Source organism: Mus caroli, chromosome 2, assembly GCF_900094665.2.
Source record: "Mus caroli chromosome 2, CAROLI_EIJ_v1.1, whole genome shotgun sequence".
Taxonomy (NCBI): Eukaryota; Metazoa; Chordata; class Mammalia; order Rodentia; family Muridae; genus Mus; species Mus caroli.
The window spans coordinates 59,743,983-59,763,363 of NC_034571.1; the positions used below are offsets into that span (position 1 = coordinate 59,743,983).

Consider the following 19,381-nt stretch of genomic DNA (forward strand, 5'->3'; position numbering starts at 1 on the left):
CATCCCAAGCAACCTACCAAATACTACACAGCTTCCGTAGATTAGAATCTGAGGTATAAGAAGCCTTTGTTTTCAAACGCCAGTTTCTAAAATAAAATGTCGCAACACAATCGATAGCTCCAGAGCTCTCACTTGCTTTCCTTGTCGGATTTCAGTAGGCAACCAACCACCAGCAAGCGTGTGGGATCTTATTTGTTCTCTGTGTGCTCAACCAGAATGTACAGAATCATTGAGATTTTACACTCTGAAACCGATACCATCAAACACATCTCCTTCCACATCTTTTTTTTTTTTTTTAACTTTTTTTTTTCCCTGTATCTGTGCCATACCTCAGTGTGGCATACTGATAAGGTTACATAAACAAGTGTCACATCATGTGAACATGTTCCTAATTTTGAGGATACAGGCAAGGGACTTCTGATTTGCCAGGGCACTTCCTAGCAACAGCAAGACATTGCTTGTTTTCAATTCCTTGTTTTCAATGCTTGATGGAAGTTCAGCTGAGATGGTGCCCTCTGTGTACTTCCTACTTACTCTCTACATTTCTGATTAGCATATGCAATGCTGATACACAAATACAAAGCATATGCAATATGCGAAATATATCTTGCATATTTACAGTCTTTTAGATTTTTCTCCTGCTGCTAACAAATTAACCCTTTTTACATATTTAAAGCATGCTAGTACATGGGGCTTAATTGCCTTCATGGTACTCATATACATCTCACTTAAGTGTTTGAGATTCATCCTGTGTTTTATGACAGCATCTTAATAGTTTTAAACAAGTTTCACATACTGTTATCTGAAAGCATGAATCATGTTCTAAGCTTTAAAACATTATTTTAAAAGGCCTCAGGCTGACACAAACACATTGGTGATGTAGTTTGAAACAGACATCATGTTTTTCCTCAAATAGGCAAATGTACACACACGAGGTTTTGTTTTGAGAACTTGCTCTTTGCTGGTTTATAATCATATAACGTGCAGATAGTTCTCACTCCGTGTCTGAGATAAAGAAGCAGCAGGATCTAGAACCAGGCTAAGTCTTTTATGTAATGGCATCCAAATATCAGAGCTCAACTATTTGATGGGAGTCCTGATAGCCAGGTTAAAAAAAAAAAAAAGCATGGCTGTTCCATGCATGTTAGTGACCAACAGACCATGTTCACCAGGGCAGGGGGAAGGGCTCAGCGGTTTTGAACACTGGCTGCTCTTTCAGATGATGCAGATTCCATTTCCAGCTCCGACTGCCTGTAACACCAGTTCTAGGGGACCCAGGGCTTCACTTTGGACTTCACAGGATCTAAACACACAGGGAGTGCAGGCATATTTGCAGGCAGAGCACCCACACTCATAAAAAAAAAATAGACATTTACATGTGCTTCAGGTCAGGTATTCAAATATGCTCGTTAACACAGGCTACACGGGAAACAACAGACTGTAAATATATAACTTGCTTTTATTAAACGGAAAAAGGTTCCTATGTGTCAGAATGACAGGTGCTCCAGTAGCTTTAGGAAAAGGTCAGTGTCAGGTGTCTGAGCAGTTTTTTTGAATAAAAGAGGAATTAAATTCTTAAGGAAGTCCAGAACACTAACACGTTCTAAACTTCTGGGCCACTGGAAGCCGACACATCAAGTACTGTTTCTCTCAACGATTTTGGCTTTCAGGGAAATACATATTATCATTTAGATGGCTAGCATCTGAGCTACATAAATGACTAACTTAGCATTTTCTTTCATTAAAAATCAGGATTTTGCAAATGTCTGACTTCAAAGTTTTGAATGTGGACATAAACTAGCCCTCAATTCCTTCTTATAGCAAAGGTGAGATAACTGTCACACTGTATCAACATTTTCACAGGGATATTATAAGGCCTCTGGCATTAGAAAATATGCAATATCTGTGTAACAACATCATAATTATATACAGAAAATATCTTAAAGTCTTCTTGTGCAATTTTACCTCTAAAGGTTAAAGTGTTCTATTTAAAAATACTCAACTGTTACCTACAGATCTGACACTTGTAATTAAAGAATACATAAAATAAGTCTCATAGTGATTCTTCAATAAAAATAACTGAACATTATCTATTTGATTTACTAGTCTTCCATGTCTTTCAGCAACAAAGGCCGTACTATATATTATCTTTCTAATTATAGCCTAACGCTGAGGCAGTAAATGTTAGTCTGTGCTTGCCTGTTTCTGTGTCATACAGTATGTCTATAAATCTCAATTTACACCTTTGTTTCATGGTGCACAGTGTATCCATAAGGAAAAAAAAAAAACATAAGCAGTGATTGTTCTTCATTGAAAAAACCAAGTCATTTACACCTTGTTTAACATTTCTAAAGCAGCAGTATTTAGCTATAACAGAAAGGCCAAAAATTATTATAAATTATAGATTCTATTGATTTTTCTTTTGGTATTAAATCCATAATACAAATGTTTACTCCTGAACAGATTTATATATTAATGTACATCTAAATATATATTTGTCAATATTTCTTGTAGGCAGAAAGCTGGTCGGTGAAGTGTGTCACAGCAGGGTAATGTTAGCGACTGTCCTGGGTGTCAATGGACATGGACTGGCTGAGGCCCGACTTCCCATTCACAGATATTGTATTCGATGGAACAGTAACCTAAGAGGAAGAAACACATTTTGTTCCCATCAAGTTTTTATAAAATGAGACAGCTGTCTAATTTTGAACAATTAACACATTATTACTTCTGCTTAACTGTAAATGTTAGCATTCAGTATTTATCACTCAATGATTTACAAATAATTAAGAATAAATGTTCACTCTATCATGAAATGGAAAATGAGAGTTGTTATTTCCACAACAAACAAGTTAAATAACCCATCAACACATCTTAATCTTTATAAAATTACCAAGCCAACATAAAAGCCAAGAGCACAAACAGAGTGCAGGCAAGCTGTTCAGTGCAGTTTGAGCGAGATGGATGAATCCTGGCTTCTCAGAAGGGATTGGGAAAAGGTACAGTAAATTTTGCAAAATTTTACAATTTGGTTCTAATGTCAGACAGTAGTTTGAAATCCTCCACTTAGTGACTCCCTATATATTCAAAACATAAGCATCAATCAACAAAATTGATCTTTAAGAATTCTTTCATAGCAAGGGCTATAGTCAACTGTCAAGCCTGTAACAATCGAATGAGAGAAGGGCCTTACAGGAAGTTTCAATCAATAAACACTCAGCCTTCAAAACCCAATGGCTGAGCATTCCATTTGCAAACCACTGGAGGGAAAAAATCCCTTACGACAGTCAGGCAGGACTGTCAAAGGACATAATGTTAGATTACATAAGGAACTGCAAAATTTAAACATAATAAAACTGGCAACTGATAAAAGCATCAATGATCTGACAGCTCAAGAAGAAAGGCAAATGACCTATGACTATTTGAGGAATGTTCAACATCTCTAGCCACAGCCATCAGAGCAACTAAAGTTACTCTAAGAATCCATCTTACCTGAGTCAAAATGACTACCACAAAAAAAAAGGAAAAAAAAAAAAAGCCAACAAATGACAGTAAAGCTGAAGGTGGGGGAGGGGGAGAGAATGTTTATCCACTGTGGGTGGAAGTGTAAATTAGCAACACTACTGTGGAATTGGCATGTGGGCTTCTAAAAATAGAAGAAACATATGACCTGGGAATACTACACCTCCTGGACATATTCCCAAAAGACTCCCTCCATATCCTACTTCAGAGTTATACTTCATAGAGCTTTTGCACATCCATGGTTTCACTATTCTTTTCACCCCAGCAAGAGAATGAATCAGCCTGAAAGGTCATGAATAGACGAGGAGATAAGATAAATGTGCTATTATACACAAAGAGATTTTACTCAGCAATACAAAATAAACGTGCAGGCATAGTTAGAACTGGAAAATACCATATTAAGCAAAGCAAGAAAGACCCAAAGAAAGAGATATGCCATATGCTATCTCACATATGTGATCCTAGCATCTCATTGCTAGCTAGCTATGCATATCCAGGTGCACTGGGCTAGTTTTCTGGCAACTTGACACAAGCTAATGTTGTTTATGAAGACGGAACTTGAGTTGAGAAAATGCTTCCATTAGATTGGCGCAGACAAAATCTGTAAGGCACTTTCTTGATAAATGACTGATGTGGTATATAGCCCAGCCCACTGTGGGTGGTGTCACCCCCTGGGCAAGTGGTCCTGCACTGTATAGGAAAGCAGGCTGCTATGCAAGCCTTGGGGAGAAAGTCAATAAGCAATGGTCCTCTGTAGTCTCTATTTCAGCACCGGCCTTGAGTTCCTGCCTTCGCTTCCTCTGATGATGGACTGGAACCTGTAACTAAACAAACCCTTTCCTTCCCAGGTTGCTTTGGGTCATGGATTTAAATAGCAACAGAAATGTGAGTAGGATACTAGGGGAAGCAAATATTGATAAAGGCCAGGAAACCAGGAAGGGGCCATGGAACTGGGTAAAAAAATAATTTAAGCGAGGGGAGTGGGAAAGGAGAACAAAGTGAAAGAGGGTAGTGGGGGGGGGAATGCTACAGTGGGAAGTGCAAGGAGGCAGATGGAGAGGAGTCAGGGGAGAGCCAACTAAAATGCAATGTGTGGGAAAACCATGCAGAAACCTAGCATGTTGGAAGCTGATTTTTTTTAAAGGCAAATACAGTATCATCTTAAATAGCATAGCTCTTACCTAGGATGAGGAGCTCCATAGAGAGGTACGTGTGTGAATTTCTAGAAGTTTCCATTGTATAAACTAGACTTGTTAATACACTAATAAAATATTGTAGAAGGTTGCATCGCAATATGCCAGATGCAATTGCTCACATGGTGTGATGGCACCTACCCATGAGAATCCCAGCACTTTGAGAAGCTGGGACAGAGGAATTGTGAAAGCCAGGCTAGCCATGGCTACAACAGGTAGATCACATCCTGTCTCAAAAAGAACAAACAAACAAAACAAAAAACACACTAAAGAGAGGTTACCTTAAAAGAAAAAAATTATTTCTTTGGTATTTAAATATATTAATGAGAAGATATTATTAGAATCTCCAGTGAATGTATAAATTCTGAGATTAGAGATTCTGTCTATTGGATCCCACTTTATTCCAGAATTTTTTTTTTTTTTTTTTTGGTGCCTGTCAAAGTTGAGTGCTACAGAATATTTCTTAAATGGAATACAAATTTAAGAAACATTCAGAAACTAAGAGTGTTATTTGACTTGTTTGAGCTATGTACATGATGCATGCAATTCATTGACAACAGAATTATTTTTAAATATGAACTATTTTGTTTATGTACATTCCTAGTGCCCACAGAGACCAGAGGAGATTGTCTGATGCAATGAAACTAGAGTTACAGGCAGTTGTGAGGGGCCACATGGGCACTGGGAATTGAACTTGAGTTCTCTGCAAGAACAGACAGGACTCATAACCTGAGCCATCTCTCCAGATCCACCCTCCCCACCCAAAGTTACTTTTAAAAAAGTAGTATTTAAGAACTTCCTGATGTGCCTGCGGATCGTCTACCCTTGATGGTTACAGAAGTTTCCTGAGTAGACACAAAATTTGAACTGTGCCTATGAAACACCCTAATTTTATAAAACTTTTATTTATTTAGAGCGAACTGTCAACATTAAAATGTTTAAAAATCAAACCAAAAAATAATGAAAAGCAAGCTAATTAAATAATACAAGCCAGGAAGAGTCTGTAAGGCACACATGGCTGTTTGTTCTTAACATACTACCATTTAGTCAGACAAATTTTACATCCTAAGACAATCTACAATATGAACTATAGAATATAAATTTATTTTAGACTCTTTTTAAAAGCATATTCTATTTGTAACAATGTAACAGCCCGATTTTGAATTAATTCAGGGGCAACACAAAAGCACTGAAAGCAGCCAAAGTTCTATGTCAGAACAGATGTACAATAATGGAAGATTTACCTTCATTCTCTATGGACAATTTGCTGATTCCTGGTTCATGGATAAGTCTGAAGATTGAATACAATTTGAAAATACTGTGCTAGGCTAATTAAAGCTTTGTATGAAGACAAACTAGTCTCCATGGCTACATGGACAGTGAATGGGAGTAAGATATGAGAAAACCCCAGAGAATCATGAAAAGATCATAGCATGTTCACAGCCACATTCACATAGCACACATGAATTGGACTAATGCGCGAGGTAGCTATTCTAATGAAATCTAACTGCTCTACAAGAACCAGAGCCATAGCTAAGATGGTACCTGGAGCTAAACTGAACATATGAGTTCAAAGACAGATATGGGCAAACATGGCGCCATCTTCCCTCCCCATTCCATATTCAGATTTGTCTGGCTGGAGCTTGGGAAGGACATGTGCATGCTCTCAGGTTGAGTTCCTGTTGCTATATGGCATGCCCATCAGTGCAATAGTGGAAAGAATGCTGTGGAATAACTAACCACTTTCCGATCGGATTTCAGGCCTATTCTACAAGGTGGAACTCAAACCTAGAACAGTTCTTGGAGTTGCTAAACTTCTGGCTCGACAGGTCATATTCCTAGAGGGGTGGTAATGGTGTACAGATATGATCAACATACATTGCAGATGTATGGACTATCAAAGAACATAAAAAGTGTTTCAGTAAGATGGTCTATTCTTCAGAAACACTGTTTATTATTTTTAAGAGTTATATTTATTTGCAACTTTACAACAAATATGGCATGAGCACTGTTTATACAGAAGTCTTGGTTTCCATTATTTTCAAATATGCACTGGTGTGAGGGTGTCAGATCCCCTAGAACTGGAGTTACAGACAATTATGACCTGCTATGTGGGTGCAGGGAATTGAACCTGGGTCCTCTGGAAGAACAGCCAGTGTTCTTAACCACTGAGCCATCTCTCCCGCCCCCACAAAAATAATTTTTAAGAGTACATACTAGAGCTGAAATGCTTGTCACTAAGTTTAGAGATTATGAATATTACTAGTTCCATAAACCATTTTTAGTGAAATAAAATAGATTTTGTCTAAAGTGTTCATTAAAAGCTTAGGAGTTGACACTCTATAGGCTCCGAGCTGTTAATAGCCTCCTACTCAATACGATAAAGTTTTATCCTCAATAGAATCTAAAGTAATGAGCTTTAAATAGGATACAATTATAAGCACATCATTTAGGTTCCTTTTTGTTGGCTCAGATCCAGCTCTTTCTAGAAGCTGTGAAGAGTTTCCTGTGTGAAAGCCAAATCAAGCCCAGGCATCCACCAATACCCAGTTGCTGGCCTGAAGTACATCTGCAGTTCAATGTACAGCATCCTGCAATGCGTAGCCTGAAGCTAGTTAGTATATGTACTTGCCCGTTCCCAAAGCATTGCGTTCAACTCCTGTGCAGGCACTGGGCTCTCCTACTAATCTAATGCAATACTGCTTTTCAGGCTGAGGCTACATAGAAGGCAGAGGCTTGGGTTAATTGTCTTTCCTGCCCCTTGTGTCTAGTAAAAATGTGTGTGCCTCTAATTTATTGAATTTAAGAATCTTAGATTGGTCGAAATTGGCTTGAACTCCTCTTTAACTTCCCGAGTAAAGAACAGAAAGTATTTCATAAACAAGAATCTCCTATTTATTGACATTGGTGTATTTTCCCCTTGACAAAAGAGGACTGGTAAAATGCTAATTTCAACATTTAAATCTGTATGTATTTTCTGCTGCCTTGGTACCTATATATAATCTGAAATTTTTTGATGTATCCTCTGAATTATTCCCTTATGTTTCTATCATTTCTGAAACTACTTAATGTATTGTTTGGCTTCAGTGGTTTTACACACACACACACTCTCTCTCTCTCTCTCTCTCTCTCTCTCTCACACACACACACACACACACTCGTGTGCAGAAGCCTTGAATGGTTTAGCATAGCATGGGCTGTTGTGGTACAACACCAAAGACACTTGTATTTCTGTTTTTCAGTATTTATATTCCTCTGTTGCTTTAATTCTCGTGAAACTCAATGCTTCATTCGGCAAGTCTCTTAATCTGTCTTTAACTGCATTCTAATGTGATCACCAAAGAAGCTCATGCCATGAAACCCAGCGAGTCAGTACAATATGAACTTCCATGCGGAGATGCTTCTCTTAGCATAACTCCATGGCAGTGGCTGGTCAGCCTGATCATACTCTCTCAGAGGAAGGAGGTAGAGAGGAGGAGAGCCTCACCCGAGACACTCACATTCTGCCCAGAGGAATCACAACTCCCTCTCATTGCTCTTCTCCAGCTAAGCAGGGACGAGCTGAACCACGTGGAGGTCTTCTACATTCTCTAAATTCCTTTTACTATCCATAACTTAATCTATAAAACTATTCGTAAAACCCAGATACAGCAGTTACTTTGACCGCTGAGAGATGACTGCAAACATTAACGGTCCCATTGGTAAAAGTCTATCTGTTCCGGTGGAGTGGGCTCAATAGAGTCTTTCTTACAATGCCAATGCAATTTCTTAAAATGAGAATTCAGGCTACCTTTCCACATATACAACAATGAATATAGTCATATTGTGCACCTGTCCCACAGAGTGGGAAGACAAGAAAAAAAAAATGATGACAACTTTTTAGGTATATAAGACTCCGGTTCTTTCCGTTTATACCTCAAAAATGATCTTGGGCAGAAAAGCGTAACGTCTGGCATCTTTTCTGTTCATATGTGAATGTTAGAAGAACCCCCTGATCAAGTACTAGTTTGACAAGGTTGAAAATAAGCCCACTGTTACCCATCTGATAGGGAAAACTTACTCTCTTCAACTTGGCAGCAGCCTCTCCAGACCGGATTGCAGTGAGCAAGCTCTGTCGCACGTGCTCTGGGTCAGAGCTCTGGAATGTTAGAGAACTCTGTCTCTTCAGGGCCAACGATGGGCCATCAGCCGGAGTCAGCATTGGAGAACTGTGCTCATTCTGTACAGGGTTATTTTGCTATAAAAATACAAGATATTTTTTATGAGTTCTAAGAGAAGAAAGGCCTATTTAAAAAGTTTTTATTATTAATTACTCTTTCAAAACCACCCATGACATAGACACAGCTCTACATCTTTACCCGTCATGCCTCAGTTCTGTCAGGGCTAGCTGGGAGATCCATGATCTATCTTCCCTTCTCAGCTTAGGATCCTATGCAAGAAAAGTGCTACCTCTTTTTGCTTCATGCATAAAGTGGCAATTTTCTTGTGTGTAAATCCAAGAACACTAATATTGCAGACACATGGAACTGGCTACCAGAGCCAAAAATCATGATCAAAAATTCTACAAACTGACAAATAACCCATCTTCCCCACTCTAACATACTCAGGGAAGTTCACAAGGCAGATGAATATTGACACATTTTTATACTTCTGAATCCAGTATGATTTAACATGGGGGTATTAGTGTCTCTCCTACACTTAGCTGCCTGTGTTTTTGTTTGTTTGTTTGTTTCTAGAAACTTCAAGAACTATGAGCTCAGCAGGTTTTCTTGACTTTTCCCATAAGACTAAAAATAAATGTTAAGAGCTTCCAAATTAAATAATCAGAAATTTAATTAAGCCTCTTAAGAACAAATATTTACTAACTGACTTAACTGAAGTATTATATCAAGCAATCTTTAAAATGTTTTTTTTTTTCACCAACTGCCTAATATGTGTCTTTACTGTTTAAGTGAACTACATAGGACAGAGGCTGTGACCCCAAACTCTATCTAAGCTAAGGTTTTATTGCTCAGGAATGATGATCCATTTCAAGGAAAACGAAGGCTCTCCCCAAGCCAAGAATCCACTTCTGTATCACATATCACTTCCTGATGCTAGATTCACCTAACAAACATAAATGTCAAACATATGAGGAGATATTCTTCAAGGTAAGTAGTACCTTAACATTATGGAAAAATATTTACTCGGCAGCAAGGTCACTGTTCTCGTAGTTTAGGGAATGTAGGGAAAGTTGAACGAAATGCTTCTGGAATTGTCACACAAATATGAAAGTATTCTTTAAATACTACCAGAGTAAAGTATGCAAAGTAGTTTTGTAAAGATTGCCTGTGGATTACCATGAACCACACTGTGAATTTAATCATCCCCGTTGACTATTTTATGTGAATTCAGAAAGCAGACTTCTTAGTGGACAATTCAGTTCAAAGGGACTTTTTCTAAATTACCATGGTTGGATGGTATTTTAGTCTACATATTTACAATGGAAAATAACAAACTGGATAATTAAGAAAACTACATTTTAAAGCTACTATCATTTTAAATTAAATTACCTGAGAGATGATTGTTAAGCTGATATTGAATGTGAGTGACAGAAAACACACAACTGGACACTTTTAGCCCCTGCTATCTTTGATACTGTTTATTTCAAATGAGTAAAACTATTTACTTGGTATAGTACTATGAAAGTGGAAGAGAAAAATAAAGTAAACCATAATAACAGCTAAAAAAAAAAGTTAGCAAAGCACAAGAAAACAGTCACTACTCTCAATAATTATACAAGTGTGTGAGGAGAGAAACTTTAAAATATTTGCTAATGATTCAATTATATAACAGTGCCATTATAACAAGGTCCGAGTTAAATGAATTATAATTCTCAGAGTAAAACCTCAGATTCTTAAGCATTACCAGCCTTTTCCTGAAGACATTAATTCAGAGCTAGGTAATACATAACTATACCCAAGTATTGGTATAAAACGGGCTACTTTAACCAAGTTGTTCTAGAATGTGATTACTTATACTGGAAAAGTTCAGGATTACCTTATCAACATCACCATGTTGGGAGCCCACCATAGGCTTATTTACTGTATGTGTCTTTTCATCCTGTGTGGCAGCTGGAGGCAGGGCAGAGGAGCCCTCATTGGCTGACTCTGGGCATGCCTTACTGAACGACTGTGACCTTTTCACCACAGCAAGGGCAAAGGGTGAGGGGCCAGAACTGGAGTATGGTCTTGGGGCCCCGAATGTTTTCAAGGTCTTCAGGTTTAGTGATGTTCCCTGACTACCAGGAAGAGCCACAGGCTTGGCAGCTACAGGAGGAAGAGAGGTCTCAGCAGGAAGAGTCATTGGTTTGGGAGCTACAGGAGGAGGAGAGGTCTCAGCAGGAAGGGTCATTGGTTTGGGAGCTACAGGAGGAGGAGAGGTCTCAGCAGGAAGGGTCATTGGTTTGGGAGCTACAGGAGAAGGAGAGGTCTCAGCAGGCTTCTGAATTATATCATCATCAGCTTTTGAAATATTGGGCAGCGGAGCAGAGTGAGTCCTTTCACTTAAGGGAGAAGGACGCTGTTCTGGAGAAAACTGTGGGTCCCTCTGCACCTCCTTGATTGTTGGCTCTTTAGGGGTAGGCCCAGGGGCAGTGTGGACACTCTTAGCAGCTGCAGATGTCACATAGTGGCCTGACGCTCTCTTTTGCATCTGCAAAAAGAATGAACTTGGTTTGGCCTGGGGATTTGAAGCTCGGGATCTAAATTTTGACTCCAAAATATTGTTTATATCTTCCAAATTTGGCGCAAAAGGAATGGTGCCAGTGTCTGTAGTCACTCTGGGTGGTTTGGGAGGGTTCATCTCGGTACCAGTTGGTGAGCTCAAAGTCCTGTGCAAATGACGCTCTGTTCCTGAGCTGGGCTTTGGTTTAAGGTCAGGCTGAGGCTGCTGTGAGCTTTTAGAAGGAACAGGGACTTCTGTTTGCATGGAAGTTTCTGTCATATTCTCAATCGTATGCTTCTGCCCTACAGCGAGCATCTTTTGGTCATCTTTCTTCCCCACTGCTTCTGATTCCCAGTCTTTCACTGTTTCCAGGGATTTCGGAGGTACTATTTTATAAGTAGTCATTCCAATTTTAGGTATATACTCTCTCGTAATTTCATTTGAAGGTTTTGGCTTGGGGTTGGAGTCTTGCCTATAAAGTGGAAAGTTCTTTAGGTAAGGAGCAGCTGGATTCCTAGTACTTCCATCTACAGGTGACAAAGGGACATTGTTCCCATATGTACAAGCTGGCTCTTTCTCAGGGAGTCTATCTTGTACATAAGTTGAGGTGCCCTGACTCCTGAATTCTCTTGAGGCATTTACAGAATCCTGGAGACTTGCAGAGGAGTGCTGAGTTGATATGCTGCCATCCGAAGCCTGCACAGTCTCATCAGCCCTGGGGTCAGATGAATTATGGGCTTTGTGATTCCCATCAAAAGTGCTGCAGGCAGGGGTGGCCTGAATTGCTGCATCCTGCATTTTCGTCTTCTCTACACCTGGTTGGTTCAATTTTTGATCTGGTCCTGGTGATGCTGTTAGATGATTTTCCCTCGAACTTTTAACATTGTCCATTCTACATGCAGGAGAGCCTGACAATCTATCAGTTTCCATGTCGCTGGCTTTCTTCAGAGCTTCGCCTTCTATGGAGGTTTCCATTTTCACCGGTCTGTTTTTCACATAATCTGTGCTTGTGGCACAGACCATGATTTCATTTTGAACTACTGAGAGAAAAAAAAATATTGTCAAGAACGTATTTCAAAATGAAGAATTCAATTTTTCAATGTGTGTTACCTATCTATAACTGGATCACTGGAGTGCTACAATCCACTTTCAGCCTAATAATACAAAGGAAAGTATTGAGCAAAGAAAACAATATGGGCTGTTTCTATGGAAAAATAATCACGTGTAAAAATATTTTTATAAATCCTTGATAAGCAACTCTAATTCATTAATGTTGAGACTCTGAATTTCAGGTCTCAGATTTTCCATGAGTTGATCTACCAATCACTCTCTAATTCCCTCTAATACACAATTATTCCCAAAGACTGTGAAGAAGACAAGCTATACCCTGCTGCCCAATGAGCTGCCCACCCTTGTTCATATCTAACGATGATTGTTGCAGGGTTTTCCCTGTCCAATCCCATTGGGGCAATGGGAGGCTTATGATTGGACAGGCAAAGGAAGGTAAAGCAAGGAGTTGAGGAGACAGAGAGAGAGGTCGAAGGAGATGAAGGAGAACCAGAACTGAGGCAGACATGGTATTATCAAAAGGTTAGAATAATTGGGTTAAAGCTTTTTCATTATCATTTATTTGGCTCTGAAATTTTGTATTGGCATCTTGTAAATCATGTTATTATTGATACATAAATCTGATTGGCTAACTAAGCATTAAGAGTCTTGATTTTACTGGGTAATTAGGTGTTCAGTTGGCTAACCAGGGGTGTGTGGGCAATTGTGTGAAAGTGAGAGGAACACAGGGGGGCCCATCCAAGAGATGGCCTGGTGGGAGCCATGTGGCCTAGGCAGGCTGGTGAGTTGGCAGGCCAAGAAACAGAGTGAATGAGATCACCTGGCACAGGGGTTAGCTCTAGATATTTCCTGCAACAGATGATGCTCACCCAATGTCTATAAATGGCTGCATCAGTTCCAAGGATGCCAATAGAGGGAGAAGGTAGCTACTGCATTATGTTTCTACTTTTTCATGATTCAAAACTAATATTGACTTCTACAATGGTACAAAACGATGGTTTAGATAAGTGCATATGAAGAAAAGGAGAATAAAACATCCTAAGGATAATAGAAATGATTTTCTAAAATCACCTACAAGCTGATAAAGGTTACTACAAAGTACATGTAGATCACAGACAATATTACTGAGATATTCTTGTAACTAACCTATCATTAGCCTGGTGTCAAAATCTTACTGCTTTGACTATCAAATTAAAAAGGGGATGACTGGTTGATTTTTAGATAGGTTTACTATTTAAGCAGGGTTAGTGTCTTAGCCTTCTGAATACTGAGAACTCAGCTATGTGTCTTCATGCTCTGTGTAAGGAAGAGCTCTGAAGACTGGGATCTACAGAAGTGTTAGAGGCCTCCCCTCTGTGTTCAAAGCCCTGAATACAAACCCTAGCACTGTGAAATAAGTAAGTAAATTAACTCCCAAATGTTATAGTTATAAAATCGTGGTTTTTTTCAATAGCAACACTATTGTCATAACAGTGTATACAATGAAAATCAGAACCAAGAAGAGTTTTAGAACATTGTAATGTACTATCAGAGAAGAATACTAAAATTGTAAAAAATAATCAGATATAAACACATTCACATTACTTATGGAGTACTGTAGTACACGCAGGGCAAACACACACACTACCACGACCACCACCACTACACCCATCTTCATTGTCAATGCTATTGACAACAATAGTATTAAACTATCCATTTCTTTCCCAAATAGGAATTCTATAGCCCTGTGTTTGTTTTCTATGACTATTAAATTTTTCACTTAGCGCAGAATGAACCATAGGACTTCATAGGCTTTCTCATTCCCTTAAGATGTATGTATCATCATGCATTCCTTGACTTCTCCACAGAGCATCATTCTATGCTAAAGCGCAATCCTATGTAGATATGTTACATGTGTCTTCACATCTTGTTCTGTGCTATAAAAGTTTCACAGGAAGTCATAGATTCAGTTCCCTTATCCAACACTGTATGAGTTGGCTGGAAAGCCAGGAATTCAGAAGTGTATGGCTTGCAGTAATCAAGTAACAAATTTAACACAGGAGAAGGGTGTGGATGGAAACTGAATAGCCAAAGTAGATGGAAACAGTTTGCTATTCAAGGACAGCATGGCCCTATGCCAACTGACAGAACTGAACCTGTTACATCATGAACAAAAGAAGAAACTGCCTTAATTTTGGGCATAAGAATGGAGAAATAGTGGCAAACAATGTTGCACAACTGGATGGCTTGAAAATCAGGCAGGCAAGTTTCATCCAGAGTGTGGCAATTAGAGTATTAAGTAAAACATGCACTAGGGAACTGAGAGGAACTCGGGTCACAGACAGATGTTCAGAGGACCAAAGCTTAGGATCTGAAATTTAAGTTCTATAGCCTCAAAAGGTGGGTCATCACGAGGAGCAGCAACACAGCAAAAGGATCACTGTGGTACTTTCCATGTTCAAATCCTAGGTCCATCTCTTACTAGTTATGAGACAGTATCTTCATGGTTTACTCATCTGTGACATGAAAACTAAGAATAACAGTTCTCATAATACTCATAAATGAGACAGGTATTAAACGAACCAATGCATGAAAGAGCTGCCTCAACATGTCCTTAAGAACAGTCCTTGGTCCATCAGTCTATGACAGTGCTGGCCATTACTGTTTGTAACACTCACCACTCTCCTGGTTTGGGCCCAATGTCTTCATGTCTTTTATACTGTCAGATACTCTGTCCTCATTGCCTAGATGGCATACAAGAGGATGATATGGCCCTCTGGAAGACAAGACACTGTATGTGAGATATGAAGGTAATTCAAACAGACCATCAAAGAAACTAGGCTGTAATTTTTTCCAAGACAGATGGACTGAAATAATTACCCCCTTCTGCCAAATATTAGAAATTTGACAGCAAAGAAAAACAGAACAGAGGAAATGCTGCAATGAAACATTAGCTTGAGTACACTGGTCCTATTGCAAAGGAAGATGTAAGAGGCTTGGTAAGATGGACACTCTTCCAAATGAACGTCGTTACTTAGTTATTAGGGGCTATTTTTATCCTAAAGACAAAAGGAAATAAACAGAACACTTTAGTCTTGAATCTGGCAAAGTCAACTCCGTAAATCAGAATGTGAATTGACCTCTCTGATTTTTTTCTCAGAAGAGTTTAATTTGGAAGGCAATCCCATGCAAATTAGGCAAACTTCTGATGAAGAAAGCTTATTTTGCTTGTTTGCTTTCATCTTTATTCATAGGCTTGTTGTGCATTTCATCTTAACATTTCAAACATAGAACTAGTGGACTAGAGCTTTCAAAATTTCTGCATCAGATGGACAGTGGTTCTTGCATCACAGACTTGAGTGTCAAAATGCAGTGGCTTAATTTACTTCTAACTATAGGGTGGTTTCACCGTTCAGGTAGTGAAAGTGCTCAAATGTATTTGATATAAAGTGAAAAGTCAATGATATTTTTGGTTCAAGCAGGTAATAGACAAAATATATGGAAAAAAACCAGAATATTTTAGACTCAGACAAATTAATTGTATTAATTACAATTAATCAACATTATGTGTGATGATTATCTAACATGGGGATGCTACAACTCTTGAACTGGCCTTTTCACTTGAACACAATTACATATAAGAAGGATATTACAAGAGACAGAATCTAAAAGACATGGCCAACTATAGCTAAGCTTAAAATATCAGTTGTCTTTCCAAGAAAAGCATTAATCCAACAAACCACCACCAACACTTGAGACACAGGAACTACTTACTGCCCCTCTGTGCAGAAGCCTTCTTGAGTTTTTCCCTTGGAGCTTGGAGAGGTCTCTCCATCACTGATGCCGAGGGCTGAATCAGGATCCTTCTCCACTGTAATTCTCATATCAGTCGATGCTGAAGCAATGTCAGGCGACTTCACAGAAATACTTCCAGCCGGATCTTTAGATGCCTCGCTCAGTTCTTCCTTTTCATCTATCTCCTCAAGACTGTAATCAGAGCTTATACCAGCTACAAAGAAATGCAGACAGAATCCTGAAAATTAATCTGCCTTGCTCACCCTAAGCAATCTAGCATCCTAGGTATCTAATTATAGTCATAATTAGAGAGACTTGTAAAATGTGGTTCCAAAGTAACAGTAAATGCTTTCCTAATGGTGAATGCTACATGCGCACAGGAAACAAGTCCATCTCACAGTCCCCCCCATTCTAGAACCATGCTTATCACTCTGGGCTTTGTTCATGAAAGGTTAACCTTATAAACCCCACATCATTGCATTTACGAATGAATACCTTTGATTAGTTACTTTATAGTCACATGATATGAATTAAACAAATTAACAACTTAAAATCCAAATTAATAATATATTAGTTTTTTGTACTGTCTACTAGCAGACACTAACACAAAGAGGGAGGGAGGGAAGGAGAGGGGGAAGGGGGAGAGGGAGGGAGGGAGGGGGAAGAAGGGAGAAGAGAGAGATAGAGAAGGGGGAAAGGGGAGGGGGGGAATAAACATTCCAGCAGCTAAGTACTCAAAATTCTTGTCAAGATTAACTGTGGAAGTCATAGAATACACAAGGTTCTCGATTTCTGCTTAAACAAATTAAACATCTCCATTGACATAACGGCATCTGAAGGAAGTTTAGCTTTACCTTGAGTGGGGCACTAAGGTCATATACCACTGCTACAGTGGCCAGACCATGCATATACCGACACAGACATTTACTTTTAGTTTGAGACAGGAGAGTGTGTTAACTTCTGATCTCTAAGGAATAATATGAGCCAGGTATGGTGGCATACACCTTTAATCCCAGCACTCAGGAGGCAAAGACAAGCAGATCTCTGTGCGTTCAATACCAGGTTGGTCTGCAGTGCGATCCAGGACAACTCAATCAAAATCAATAAATCAATCAATCTGAATGAAAAACAAAAAGAGGTAGGAAGAAAGAAAGAAACATGGCTCTTGGGAAGACTGAGGCAAAAGAATGATTTCTCCTAAGAACTTGAGTCTAAAGTGAGCAAGACAGCCACACCCTTTGCAAACAAAACAACAAAACAAAATGAACGTCAAGTTTGGTGCATACTCCTTTAATCCTAGCACTCCAAAGGCAGAGGCAGGCACAGTCTGAAAGTATTTCTGGCCAGCCTGCTCTATATAGAAAATTTCAGGCCTGCCTAGGCTACACCACAGATCATGTCTCCAAAAATAAAAAAAAAATAAATAAAAAAAGAAGAAAGAAGAGGAGGAGGAAAGGAGGTGAAGGAGAAGGAAGAGAGGAGGGGGAAAATGAGGAGGAAGAAAGAGAGAGAAAGAGAGAAAGAAAGAAAAGAAAAGAGAAAAGTACTAGTAGTGCTATTGACTAGTTCCCTCATAAAAATTTGTTTATTCAAAAAATGTCAAGGAACTAGAATTTAAATAAAATTGAAACACATGAAGATGAAATGCAACTAATATTTCAGAGGAAGGGTTTGCTGCCTTGACTTACAAAGCTATTAAACTTAACATTTAAGTATTACTGTCTTCAGATACCCTGTGTTTCCAAATTATCATCAAAATGAAAAAACTGCTTGACAGATACCATGCCTCTGGTAAATACATTCTATTAACTCAATCCGAAACACGCTTCTCTTTCTAGTCAACACTGCACTGTGTAGGTGGATGGGTTACACCTTAATTCTGTTTTACAGTTTAGAAACCTCTGAGTAATTTCCCCTTTGTAGTCAATGACCATGAGGGAATCTGTATCTCTGTGCACTCGGTGTGTACTCGTGTGGCTTTCATTTTTCTTGAAAAAAAGAAATACCCACAGGCAAGGCTTCTTGTGTCATATAGAAAGTGCATGTGTACATTTCATCTTTAAATACCCTGCCAAAGGGTGAGGCTAAAGCACATTGGGAGATCTCTCCCTTAGCACAAAGGCCTGGCATTAATCTCTACTCATCTCAAAATCCTCATCAAACTGTTTGCCAAAGTCTTCAAACAATTTTGCACGATTACAAGGAGCATGAGATAGTATACTAATTTTAGGCGACTAAGTTGAAAGGATAAAGGGGTTTTTTTTTGGAGTTTTTAAAAATGAGTAAATTTATGAGGAGATCAGAGTATCATAATTATAATATTGTGCTATCTTATAACAAAATAATTCTACTTTTTATTTGTTTTTGTTTTGTTTTGTTTTTCGAGACAGGGTTTCTCTGGATAGCCCTGGCTGTCCTGGAACTCACTTTGTAGACCAGGCTAGCCTCGAACTCAGAAATCTGCCTGCCTCTGCCTCCCTAGTGCTGGGATTAAAGGCCTGCGCCACCATGCCTGGCTTTTTTTTTTTTTTTTTTTTTTTTTGGAATTCTACTTTTAAAAGAGGAAAAGCACCTGAGAATATGTTAGAGAAAATAAGCCACACAGCAAATGGGTAGAGTTCAGCAGAGAATAAGTATAAATATTCTATGTAAACATTCTCTTACATATTCATCGAGAATAATAAAGATCAAGCAGCCCTTGAGAATGGTAGAAAGCCAAAAACAAACAGGAGTGGCCCCCAGAGCTGCGGAGTGGCTTCTCTCTACACTTTGCCCTGCTTGTTTAGATGGTTCAGGAAAACAGCACATTTCAGACATGGATAAAACTTCAAGGGAAAGAGGGAACTGTGCACATATTTACTTATGAAACACTTTACAGGGTTTAATGAGCAATCTGATCTATACTCGATGGCTTATACAAAGCCCCAGCCAGTTCCAGCCTGAGCACCTACAGGTCAAGGATGCTACAGCTGCCTCTGGAGTTCCAGGGCCCTCAGAGATTTCATCCGTCGGCTTGGACACAGCACACTGCTCCTGGCTTAGGAACCCGGGACCAAGGGAGCCCTCTGTCAAAGAAGTAGAGTCTGTAGAAATGGTACTCAGAGAAGAGAGTTAAAACA

At 39.0% G+C, this 19,381-nt stretch overlaps 1 protein-coding gene across 12 annotated transcripts in view; it reads right to left on the reverse strand.

The window, feature by feature from the left end:
• Nucleotides 1–1,439: 1,439 nt before the first annotated feature.
• Nucleotides 1,440–19,381, reverse strand: part of Cobll1 (cordon-bleu WH2 repeat protein like 1) — a 155,125-nt gene continuing 137,183 nt past the window's right edge. For 6 of the 12 annotated variants that reach the window (XM_021154795.2, XM_021154789.2, XM_029473786.1 and 3 more), the window contains 6 exons: nucleotides 19,214–19,327; nucleotides 16,242–16,476; nucleotides 15,146–15,243; nucleotides 10,755–12,460; nucleotides 8,776–8,952; nucleotides 1,440–2,642 (listed from right to left, as the gene is read on the reverse strand). In XM_021154795.2, coding sequence (XP_021010454.1) covers nucleotides 2,556–2,642; nucleotides 8,776–8,952; nucleotides 10,755–12,460; nucleotides 15,146–15,243; nucleotides 16,242–16,476; nucleotides 19,214–19,327 — 2,417 coding nt within the window. In that variant the 3' untranslated portion in view covers nucleotides 1,440–2,555. The remainder of the gene's footprint in view (nucleotides 2,643–8,775; nucleotides 8,953–10,754; nucleotides 12,461–15,145; nucleotides 15,244–16,241; nucleotides 16,477–19,213; nucleotides 19,328–19,381) is intronic. The other 6 variants (XM_029473793.1, XM_029473790.1, XM_029473788.1 and 3 more) reach the window with 3 other exon arrangements.